The sequence below is a fragment of the Ovis canadensis genome, chromosome 7, assembly GCF_042477335.2.
Source record: "Ovis canadensis isolate MfBH-ARS-UI-01 breed Bighorn chromosome 7, ARS-UI_OviCan_v2, whole genome shotgun sequence".
Classification (NCBI taxonomy): Eukaryota; Metazoa; Chordata; class Mammalia; order Artiodactyla; family Bovidae; genus Ovis; species Ovis canadensis.
This window is the reverse complement of record NC_091251.1, coordinates 36,343,234-36,355,665: the sequence shown is the minus strand read 5'-3', so window position 1 is coordinate 36,355,665 and position 12,432 is coordinate 36,343,234. Positions and strand designations below refer to the sequence as shown.

Below are 12,432 nucleotides of genomic sequence, written 5' to 3'. Positions count from 1 at the left end.
TTGAAGGAATTATCGAATGAAGCCTGATTCAACGTCAGTACCTTGATTGTGGCAATGTGAAAAGGTGTCGCAATGCCAAACACAGGCATTATTACAGTCTCGTATTTTTTATCAATATAGATCTTCATTTCCCGAATGTGTGGTTCCTTAGGCATCAAAGATGGGTTTTTATAGGACACATTAGATTTACGAGCTCTGGAGTGGGAATAAAAAAACGTTCTTGAGAAATTTCTGCAAATCACATATAACCCTAAGACAATCTCACTAATCCATGCAAAGTCTTACTTCTGAATCTGCTGTTCCCCTTTCTGTTCAGTTAATCGCCTCTTTGCTTCCTCGTTGAGCTGAGCTGCCAGTTCTTTTTGATGGGCTCTTCGCTTCTCTTCTGCAGTCATCTCATTCTAAAGAAGGGAAAACCGAAGTTATCAGGACCTGTGAACCATGACAAACAGGAAATCGAAGTAGTTTTCAAACAGTAAACTTACTCGTGTTCTTTCTGTAAGTAAAGCTGCTCTGGAACCTCTTCCCAACAGGTCCTCAGCTTCATCTTTCTCCTCTTCCTCTTCTTCCTCATCTTCATTCTATGGAGGGAAAAAAAATCATCATCAGAAACTCAAATCTTAATTATGTTAGCCATTATTATTTACTTCTTCATTGTAGCAAACTTTTCACCACTCATTTTTATCTTCTTCTTACCTTTAGAAAAATCCCTACGTTCTTCACTTTCTTCTTCACAGAAGTGAGAACAGTAGCTGGACCATCCTGGAATACAAAGAGGAAGTGAGACATCTCTAAGAGCATTTAAATGACATACTTTCACTTTCGAACCCAGTAACTAGCTGGGCCATGCTTTGAATCTTCTGGCCCTAAAAAAGTCTCTGACAACACATAAAACCAGTTATCTTCCCCAATGCACATTAGGAACTGCAATTTGGGAGGCAATAATGGGATAATGAGTAAGAATACTGGCTTGATTTGAAACCTGGCTCACTCACTTTTGAGCTCTGTGACATCTGGCAAGGTACATATACTTTTCTGTGCCTCAGTTGCTTTATCTACATATTCGGATAAGAGTATCTATTTCATAGAATTATTATAAGGATTCAATGAATTAATGTATAAATGTGTTCATATAAGAACACTGAAATATTTACTACCATTAAGAATCAACAGGGACTCTGTGACGATATAGAAGGGTGGGATGGGGAAACAGATGGGAGGGAGGTTCGGGAGGAAGGGGACAGGATGTACCTATGGCTGATTCTTGTTGATGTTTGACAGAAAACAACAAAGTTCTGTAAAGCAATTATTCTTCTATTTAAAAATAAAGTGGCAAAATAAAAATATATCAGTTCCTGCTAAGTTAAAGAAACCAGTCACAAAAAAACCCCTAAATGCTCAGAAAAGGCAAATCCTTAGAAAAAGATTCCCTCCCACTGTCTAGGCCTGGGAGGGAAATGAGGAGTGACTGCTAATGGGCACAGGGTTTCTTTCTGAGGTGATGAAAATGTTCTAAAACTAGACTATGGCGACAGTTGCATTAACTGTAAACATAATAAAAGTCACAATTGTACACGTTAATTGCATGGTATGTAAACTGTTAAAGCTATTACAAAAGAAAAAAAAAATCAGCTCTGTCACAGAATCAGTTCCTGATAGTATCATAATCAAGGTTCAAGCCACAGTGTGATAGAGTTTGTTTAAACAATCTGTTTTCCTGGCTGTACTAGGTCAGGCTTTCATAGGCATCTCTAATTCCCCTTAGCTAGCATTTAACAAATGATAAAAAGAAAAAACACCACGTAACATAGACAAGCAATAAATAGTAAATAAGGATTTACTATGTAGCACATGGAAATATACTCAGTATCTTCTAATAACTTAAAATGGAAAATAATATGAATATATATATATATATATAAACTGAATCTTTCTACTGTACACCTGAAACTAACATGATATTGTAAATCAACTATTTGTTGTTGTTCAGTTCCTCAGTCACGTCCGACTCTTTGCGACCCCATGGGCTGCAGCACACCAGGTTTCCCTGTCTTTCACCATCTCCCGGAGCTTGCTCAAACTCATGTCCATTAAGTCGGTGATGCCATCCAACCATCTCGTCCTCTGTCGTCTCCTTCTCCTCCTGCCTTCAATCTTTCCCAGCATCAGGATCTTTTCCAGTAAGTCGGATCTTTGCATCAGGTGGCCAAAGTATTGGAGCTGCAGCATCAGTCCTTCTAATGAATGTTCAGGATTGATTTCCTTTAGAATTGACTGGTTTGACCTACTTGCAGTCCAAGGGATTCTCAAGAATCTTCAACACCACAGTTTGAAAGCATCAATACTTCAGCGCTCAGCTTTTGTTATGGCCCAACTCTCACATCCATACATGACTACTGGAAAAATCAACTATACTTTCATTTAAAAAAAGGGAAGGGGAACCATACGGTTAAAAATGCACTTCAATATTCAATTCATGAAAGAAGCAATATATACCTCATCCACAAGCACTGTGTCTCCAATGAACAGGGCATAGGTTTTCTCTTCTGGTTTCTTCCCTTCCTTGTTAGTCAAATCTGAGAATCCCAAATTGATGCTGAAAACCATCCCTAAACCAGCAAAACAGGAATCAGTGAATGACTGTGAAAGTTTGAAGTGTGATTTTATACAGAATAGAGGGAGATGAAACTAAGGTAAAGTATTTTAAAAGGCATACATTTTTCTAATGTATGCCTGTAAAACTCACCTTTCTTTAGTTTGTACTGATTTTTACTATTAATTACTAAAGAACCTTCACGGAATTCAATGCCCATTCCAAACCTAAAAAAGAAATAAGGAAACTTCAACAATAAGCTAAGAGGCCTCTAACCTGAGTCAGGTACACTATATCCTATTTTAATTTTCAAGGTAAGGCAGGCAAACAAGCTGAGTAATTTGCCACTATTGATGAGCTGTTAAAGGGCACACTATCAAGAACGTATAACAACTGGAATAAGAGATAATTTCTAATAGAATACTGATAACTGGATTTACTAAGTCTCCTAGGCCAAAACTCGGTATAGGTCAATGTATTTCCTCTTGTCCATCACAGAAATCCAGAAATAATATATCCCAACTAGCTTCATCTAAGGAGCCTGCCTAGAACTTTTGTTTCTCAAATGTCTTTGGTTCTATAGTATATTAGCAGTATATCTAGGTGTTCAATGATCAAATACACTTGAGAAACACTGGAGAAAAAAAAACTTTAAGAGTTTAAATAGCGGGATATCTCAGAGTGCTTATTTTGCAAATATGAATTGAGGTGTTCTAAGAGAGGAAATATTGTATGTAATGCCTCTTCACATTTATAATTTAAGCCTGAAACATCTACAACATTGGTCTGAAAAGATCTCCATGAACTTACATACATTCTCTGATAACATAATGTGTCTGGCACACAGTTAAGCTGAATAGTCCACAAACACTGGTTGGATCATCATGACTGCCACTCATGAAAACTGACACAGTGACAATGTGTATCACAGCATCTTACCCTAGGTTTTTGGTAATTTTGTTCAGCAGCTCTGGCTTCTGCTTTTTAACCACATCCATGACAGCATTATATACATCACATATCTTCACACCTAATGACAAGACAGATGGGACATTAAAGTATCTTTCAGGAAAAAACCACAAATCACATTTTAAAAATCAACATTATTTTTACTCGTTAAGTCACCTAAAGCAGGGTTTCTCAAAACACACAATAAGGAATACAGTTGCAGGGCTGGTAGGGCTTAGAAATGTGCATTTTAAGAAACAATCCACCTAGTCATTCTTTAATTACACTGAGAATCACTCCAGGGGGACTGTGGAACCCTAGTTGGTCTCAGTGAAATAATTTAAGAGTTGATAAATGGCATTACATTAAATGTACTATACATTTTGAAGAACAAGACTACTGAACAGGTAAATTGGAAGAATGCTGGACTTAATTTTTCAAAGTTTAGGATATGAATATGTATTTCAAGCCAGAGTAGTTCAAATACTATAGCCTCAGAGGAGTTTTTATTCTCACTGAACAAGGACTATGGATTGCCAGTTGGATTTCTCAAGATTGACTGAGGTATCAGGAGGGAATGGTGTTGGGAAGCTCTGGGAAACTTTAAGTGGACTTACAAAGTTGTTTAAAGGTAGCAAACATGAAGTCCCATTTAGCCAACTGGGAGTGAGGAGTCTCAAGGCAAAAGAGGTGCCAAATGCTCTCCTTTTAAGTAGACAGTAGCTTGCTTAGCAGGGTTGCCAAGTTAGTTCTGCTCTCAAACTAAGATTCCTGGTATTCATTCAATATAGGATTAACATTACATAGTCTGTCAGGAGAGATACTACTTCTCAGAACTTTCTAAAGAAAAGTAGTAAGAGCATGGTATTTTATGAAGATCTGAACACAGAGCCCTAACCAGTCAGAGAGGTTTCTGTAAACATCAATATAGAACCACAGTAACCGTTCCTGCATAAAAGAAAAGTACATTGAAGAACTAAATGGTAGGATGATTGGAGGTTAGTAAAATCTAATTCTATTTACAGTACAAGAGCCTCAGGGATAAACAGTCCCACAAATGCTACATTTTTGTTACACAATTTCTAAACCTTATCTAAGGCACACATTACCATGTCTTAGTTCCTTTAACAGCTCCTCTTGCAGCTGAAGCAAAAAGTTGTAATTTTCTTGAACCTCCTGAGAAGGATCAACCATCAAAGTGCGAACAAGGTTGGAGCAGTAAGACTTGAAGCGAATACCCATGGCACAGGTAATGGCCCCAAAATGCATATGGTTCTTGTCACTAGAGACCACAGGGAGAAAGCATCTCATTACACAAACTTGTGAAGTCCTTACCATACCTGGCATACACATCTGTAATCACAATTTTGACCTGCTATATCCCAAAGCTGAAGTAGAAAAAAATGACCTAAACATTTTTTTTTTAAAACCACGTCAGTTTATAAAGGCTTTGGAAAGTTGTATCCCAAATATGCAAAAATCATACTGAATTTTATGCATTATAATCTAACAGTATATTGGTAAGCCATCACCCTTCCACCAGCCCCGATGAATAGCATTCTTTACAGTATTTTTAAAAATTGGAAGGGGAATAATTATGATATATCTAGCAAGATTTTTATTTTTTAAACATGTTTTGCATTTTTTCTTGTCATTTTTAGTCATCTGGAAAATGCTTACAATCAAATACTCAAGTAAGAAATGAATAACTATGTGAAATAAATTAAACTATACACAGAATAAGACAAGAAGATAATGCAGGAGGCAGGCTAATGGTTATTCTTTTTCTTCCTATTTTTTTGAATCCCAGAATGAGTCTAAGAAAAAACAGGCCAAAGGCTGAAGTGCTCCGGTTGTTTTATATTTTGAAATTCTCATACTCACCTCACCACACTGAACTTGAGGTTATAGTTGCCACCACTCTGAATGATAGGAGGGTAACACATTTCCACAGTAGAAGGGTCTGCCCCAGCAAGGTATTTTTTCTCTTCTATGGCCTTTTCCACTGACTCAGCCAGTTTGCTGTGTCGAACTTTCTATAAAAATACCCAGAAATAAAACAATACTTACCATAGGGTGGCAGAACGGTGCTGGGTTTTTGGACATGACCATTTGAAAACAACATATATCTTGATATCATATAGGATGCCAAAGTAGTCTTATGAAGTGGTTTATGTACCAGATAACACACTGGTGTACACGCAAAAGCAAATTTAGAGAATATGTGGAATTTGCAGCTATTCAAAGAATTCTCAAGTGACATACTGGGTAGGCTCCAGAAACTACAGTGGACGTTTATAGTTATTCTCAAAGAGAGCTGGCACAATTACACACCACCAACTTTAATCTACCAAAGGAAGCTGAACACAACCTAAAAAACACTGCATGGGAGGGACTTACTTCATTATAACAGTGAAAAGACACTCCCACCCCCAATTTACCTCATCTGCATCAACTATTTCCATGACTCTTTCCTTGAAGAATTTGTTGAAGACCTCAGAGGTGATGCTAGCTGCTTTCTTCATTAGATTGAGTTCTCCATCCTCCTTTACAGCAATGGTATAGGCCACAACTGCACTGATGTCTATCTGCAGTCAAAGGGATAAACAGTTCCTAACATGCAGACACAGAACTGCTAAAGAAATCTCTCTCCCCCAGTTCAAATATTATCAGTGACTATGTCTGGTTATTTAGCAAACTATCAGCGGTTTGCAGAATATCTAAATATTCTCTTCTTGGATTGAATAAACATCTGAAAGAACGCTTTACCAGGTCATTGGTGTATTCTAAGAGGCAATGAACTAACATATCATTTAAAGTGTAAATGTAAATGCTTCTCTTGAGATTTCTGTAAAGGCTAGAGAAGGAAGACAGAAAAGAAAAAAAGTTTTTCGGACAAGAGATTTTCCTCAATTTCCCTCCGGAGTAGCTGAACTGTCTGCTGAATGCCTCACTCCTAACTGAAAAGTGAATTGGTTAACCACTCAGCAACAGGAACTGAAAATGGAAATGTGAATGAATATGCAGCTTTCTCAAAACAAAGTCTCTGCAATATCAGCTGTGAAAGCCCCTCACAATTTTGTCTTCTCAACTCTCAATGTGCTTATTTCCAGAATATTCTTACTTTGTCAAAACCCTCTTTGTTGAGGCAGTCGTTCCAGCTCTTCATGAACTCTCCTGGAAATTTGTCTTTGCTGAACACTCCAATCTTCTTGCCATTCTTGCTTTCTTTAATGGCTTCAATCATTTTGTCAAAGCTGCTCTTGTTACTTTCATTCTGTCAGTGCCACAGGGAGAAAAAGGGGGTTTAGTTTAAGAATTAGACATCTATGTTCTACTAGTACTAGGTAGAGAATATTCTAAACTATGGAAAGAAATAAATTCTATCTCCCCTTTTCCTACCTATTTATTTAGGGAAGACTGTAGTATACCAAAAGTTTACACAAAATTTCTTTGGATATATTTATATGTTTAAGTGAAGTGCCACATAAGCTGGGAAGACTATTCTTTACTTCAGGAAGAGCTAAGAAACTGAAATACAAAGGTGAACAACATTCTGAAAAGAAATCTTTGTCAGGTGGGCAAGAAAAAAAGATTACATTTGATAAAAATTGGAAATGAGATATACCTTTCCTTAAGGATATTTAAAGATTTTTGTCCTAACTAAGATACTAAGAGAAGTATCCTCAAGCATGGATAAAGTTAGTTTTCACCATAATTTCATTACCCATTTGTGTTACTGCAAACTGATAGGATTATTGAACTCTTTTCTATCTTTCTAACAAATGACAGTTAGCTAAAATCTTCCCCTTGTATTTCTGAATTCCTAGAAGGCTTTTCTGTTTACCACTTTTAAACATTCTTTCTTATTTATGACGAATTCTTTGTCCGTTCTGACCTTTTCTCGTACGAGTAGTGTGATGGCAGGGGCTCCGTTAGCATTCTCATTGCCCTTAGTGTTGGCAATCTGTTTCAAGAACTCCACTTTTTTCTTGCTGGCCATAAAGATGATTTTGTCATCACAGAATACCATGATAGTATCAGTTAGTTCATAACCAAAGAGCCATGTCTACGGGAAAAGACAACAGTGTGAACAGATTTAAAAAAAAAATCAATATATTTATATGTCTGAAATAAAGTATCTGGAATTAACTTCAAAATAATCTTGTAGTGTGAGAACCTGGATATAGCTTCCAATGAAATGAGATTAGTCAGTACTGTTCACTGAACTTTTTGTGAAAGAACTATTCTACACATCCTCTGTTTATCACGATAGCCACTACAGAGTACTTGAGACTGAGGACTGAGGAGCTGAAATTTTAATGCGGCTAGTGGCTACCATACTGAACAGTAGCTGATTCAATGACTCTCAGGGCTAAACACTGCTGTAAACTTCTCACCTGTAAGGCAGTTGATTTAGCATAAACAATTTCTTCATCAACACCCACTGATACAACAATGGCATCAACGTTGGCATACTCATCTTCTCCTTTCTGAAAGGCAGAGTAGATAATTTGGTTATTTTCTTTTCATATGAGCACAACAGGAATATATCCAAGATAACACATAATTTTTTCCTAATGGAAATTCAAAGTTTAAGGTACATATATACTTGGCAACCTTACTGTAATTACTTACTCTATTTTTAAAATAGCTTTCTGAGACAAAATTCATATACAATTCACCAACTTTAAGTGTAAAATTCAGTGGTTTTCAGTGTATTCAGTTACACAACCATTACAATCTAATTTTAGAAATTTTTCTCTCTCCCCCCCAAAACCCATTAGCAATAATTATCCACCTCCTCTCAGTCCTAGCAATCACTAATCTCATTTGTCCCTAAGGATTTGTCTATCATGGACATAATATTCTTTCATGGTTCGTATGTTTTAGCATGTGTCAATACCACATCCCATTTTATTGCTAAGTAATATTCCATTATGTGAACATACTATATTATATCCATTCAACTGTTGGATATTTGAATTGTTTCCATTTTTTGGCTATTATGAATAATGCTACTATAAACATTAGTAAGTTCTTCTGTGCACATATTTCTCTTGAGTATATATCTAGGTGAGAAATTGCTACTTATATAGTAACTCTATATTTAACTTTCTGAGGAAACACAAGACTGTTTTCTAAAGTGCCTGCACTGTTTCACAAATTTCTTTCCCAAAAGTAATGTGTGAGGGTTCCAATTTCTCCACATGCTGACCAACACTTAACTTTATTATAGCCATCCAATGGGTATGAAGTATCTCACTGCAGTTTTGATTTGTATTTCCACAATGGTCAATGATCTTAACTGAGCTCCCAGTCACGTGATTCTGATGATTTGTATACCTATTTGGAGAAGTGTGTGTTCAGATCCTTTTCCCACTCTGGGTTATTGCTTTATTACTAAGTCGTAAGAGTTCTTTTTTATACGTAAAAGTCTCTTATCAGATATGATTTGCATTTTTTTCTCCTGTTCAATGGATTTTCCTTTCACTTTTGTATGGATGTCCTTTGAAGCACAAAAGTTTTTTATTCTGAAGAAGTCCAAATTCTTTTCTTGTGCTTTTGATGTCACATGTAAGGTGGCTTTGCCTAACCCAAGGACACGAAGATATAACTATACTTTCTTCTATAGAAGTTTTACAGTTTTAGCTCTTATATTTACATTTATGCTTCATTTTGAGTAAAGTTTGTGTTCAGTGTAAGGAAGGGGCCCAACCTCTTTTCCCGTCCCCAAATTGTCTTGGCACCACATCAAAAAAGAAATGATGTAAATGTGAAGGTTTATATCTGGATTCTCAATTTTATTCCACTGAGTTACATGACTGCCCTTACACTAGTATATTGCTTTGATTACTGCAGCTTTGTATTAAGTCCTGAAATTGAGATCTGTGAGTCCTCCAACCATTAGCTACTCCTGAACTGTTCTATAAAACCAAAGCACTGATAACTGTGAACTATAAGGTCAAATCTCTGATTTCCCTATAAAGTCAAGAAAAATATCTACAGGGAATGCCCTGGTGGTACACTGGTTAGGACTTTGAGCTTCCACTGTAGGGGGCCTTGGTTCGATCCCTGGTTGGGGAACCAAGATCATACAAGACATGTGGCATGGCCAAAACAAAACAAAACCTACATACATAATGCTATAAATCAATAATATCTCAATTTTAAAAAATTTCTTTAAGATTCTTCCATATTTTGGCATCCTGGATGCCAATCTGGATCCAAATAAAATAGCAATTGAGGGTTCTGCTGCATTTCTCTAGCAAAACAAAATATATAACCCAAAGGAGTTACTATATAGTAACCTTATACATTCCCTCACTGATTTTCACTGAGAAAATGTTTACCTTCAGGTTAGTAAGATTTTATCATTAGTTCCCACTGATGATGCAAAAACAATGGTAATTAAAACTGCTAGTGCCTTAGCATAAATCAAGGTAGTGGCACCAAGCTATGTTCATCACTACTACACACTCAATAGAAAGGAAAAAAAAAGCCAGTTTCACTTAGAAAATGTCCTTGATACAGTAAAAATGACTAATATTATAAAATCCTAATCTTTGAATATATGTCTTTTTAATAGTCTGTGTGAAGAAATGGAAAGCACATCCAAAGCACTTCTGTGTGTACACTGAAGTATGACAGCTGTCTCAAGGAAAAGCACTTGTATCAATTCAATTACTTCAGTAATAAACTAGTCACAGACTTGGATATCTAGCATACATTTTCTCAAAAATGAATGAAGTGAGTCTATCACTTCAAGGAAAATGAAAGAAATGTGTTGTTAATGATGAAATTTGAGCCTTCAAACAGAAATCAAAATTGGAAAACCTTGTACTCACCATTGTGAACTTGACAACTTCTCAACTTATTCAAGAACTTTTCTGATGATAGCAGCAGAATATTAACATACACAATTCTCCAACATTATATAATGAAGCATGTACATTTACCAGATGTATACAACTGAGGGAACAATATTTTCCAAATAACCAGCGAATGATGTTACAAAATTGTAACTTGAGTATGAAAGGTCACTGTTGTGGTTTTAAATTCCACATTACAACTAACTTTCAAGAGATAACCACTTCCAGGGAATTCCCTGGCAGTCCAGTGGTTAGGACTCAGCATTTTGACTGCCAAGGGCCCAGGTTCAAACCCTGGTCAGACAACTAAGATCCCATAAGCCGAGAGGCCCCCCCCCAAAAAAAAAGAGAGAGCGATTAACTACTTCGAGTTTTAGTGTAGTAACAAAGACTATCCAGTTATCTGAAGAGTTTATTAAAATTTCTCCCTTTTCCAACTTTATGTATGTATGAAGCCAAATTTCTTTCTATATTTGATCAAGCCTATATAAAGAAAGGTTGTGGGGAGCGGAATAATTTAAGACTGTAAAAGGGTCCTGTTATCAGGGTTGGGGACCACTGTCCTGCGATCCCTGATGTGGCGTAACAACAACTCTGGCATCAGGTCGTCTCTCCTCCCCGCTCTGCCACGTACATTCCAGTTCTTCAGTGAACAGGGGATTCTGTGGCAACAGCATTACTAGTACCTTGATAACCCCCCAAAATTAGCAACAGGTACTCCCCTATATTTAAGCGTTTTGGCTACCAATACATAAATTTTTTCCCTAAACATGTCTTCAAAAATACCACTGAAACTAACCAAAAAGTCTCTTTTAGTATTTTTTGATACTTAAAATCTTAGTCAAAATTTTTCCACAAAGAAAAGGGTATCAACATGCACAAAAATTCAAAACACACAGTAATAAATTTTTAAAAAGTTGTTGTTCAGCCACTAAGCTGTGTCTGACTCTTTACAATTCCATGGACTGCAGCATACCAGGCTCCTCTGTCTTCCACTATCTCCCAGACCTTGCTCAAGTTCATGTCCATTGAGTTAGTGATATACAAAGAATATAATTACATAATTAATCATTAATAACATAGGAAAACCATACAAAGTTATCTCAACATAACTGAAAATAGGAAGTGAGAAAAAAAGACCTATGTACTCAGATTTTTTATGAGGATATGGGAAACCAATCCACCAAATCTCAAGGATTTCCATTAATATAAAATGTCTGGTTTTCTACTGTCCATCAAAAATGTGAGAGGATGAATCCTAATCTCTCTTGGAACCCAGCTGCTCTGACCATTTCATAGAATATTTCTGACTGATTCTTTATAAACACCAGGAGAAATAAATGCAGAATATCTAAAGATAATAAATTTCAATACAGTTTTTTCTAAAAATGTGATTCAATGAAAAGGATTACAATAAAGTCAACAATTTTGACAGCAAAGCCCTGGACACTGTTTTGTATTTTCAAATCTTATAAGGCATATAAATGCAGATTAAATCTGAAAATAGTCTTCTGAAACTATGGGAGATTAATAATCCACTTGTAAAACTTCCATGATGGGAGTAGGGTGGGGGGAGGCTCAAGGAGGGTTATATGTATACCTGTAGCTGACTCATTCGTTGTACAGCTAAAACCAATGCAACGTTACAAAGCAATTATCCTCCAATTAAACACAAATTAAACAAAAATGTTACCCACAGTAACATTTTAATAAATCATATACAATACTAAAATATTTTCAGATTAATTTATGCCTGGAATTTGTTTTAAAGTACTGGAGTGGGGGACTTTCCTGGTGGTCCAGTGGGTAAGACTCCATGCTGCCACTGCAAGGAGCATGGGTTTGATTCCTGGTCATGGTACTAAGATCCCAGATGCTGCACACTGTGGCCAAAAAAATAAATGAATAAACAAACAAAAAAATGAATAACAAAAAATATTGGGGGTGTGGGGCAAAAAAAAAGCCACAAGGCTAGCTGCTGCTGCCCCAGGACCAGTTGTACAGTCAGTTCCAAGCACT

The 12,432-nt window shown here is 36.4% G+C and overlaps 1 protein-coding gene across 1 annotated transcript in view; it reads right to left on the bottom strand.

The window, feature by feature from the left end:
• SUPT16H (SPT16 homolog, facilitates chromatin remodeling subunit) overlaps positions 1 to 12,432 on the bottom strand; it is a 35,624-nt gene that overhangs the window by 14,474 nt on the left and 8,718 nt on the right. The window contains exons 2-14 of the mRNA XM_069595852.1: positions 7,942 to 8,034; positions 7,440 to 7,610; positions 6,666 to 6,818; positions 5,983 to 6,129; positions 5,426 to 5,577; positions 4,651 to 4,823; positions 3,533 to 3,623; positions 2,747 to 2,820; positions 2,497 to 2,609; positions 697 to 762; positions 486 to 581; positions 286 to 401; positions 42 to 195 (exon numbers count right to left, since the gene is read on the bottom strand). Of these exons, the coding sequence (XP_069451953.1) occupies positions 42 to 195; positions 286 to 401; positions 486 to 581; positions 697 to 762; positions 2,497 to 2,609; positions 2,747 to 2,820; positions 3,533 to 3,623; positions 4,651 to 4,823; positions 5,426 to 5,577; positions 5,983 to 6,129; positions 6,666 to 6,818; positions 7,440 to 7,610; positions 7,942 to 8,034 (1,599 nt within the window). The remainder of the gene's footprint in view (positions 1 to 41; positions 196 to 285; positions 402 to 485; positions 582 to 696; positions 763 to 2,496; positions 2,610 to 2,746; positions 2,821 to 3,532; positions 3,624 to 4,650; positions 4,824 to 5,425; positions 5,578 to 5,982; positions 6,130 to 6,665; positions 6,819 to 7,439; positions 7,611 to 7,941; positions 8,035 to 12,432) is intronic.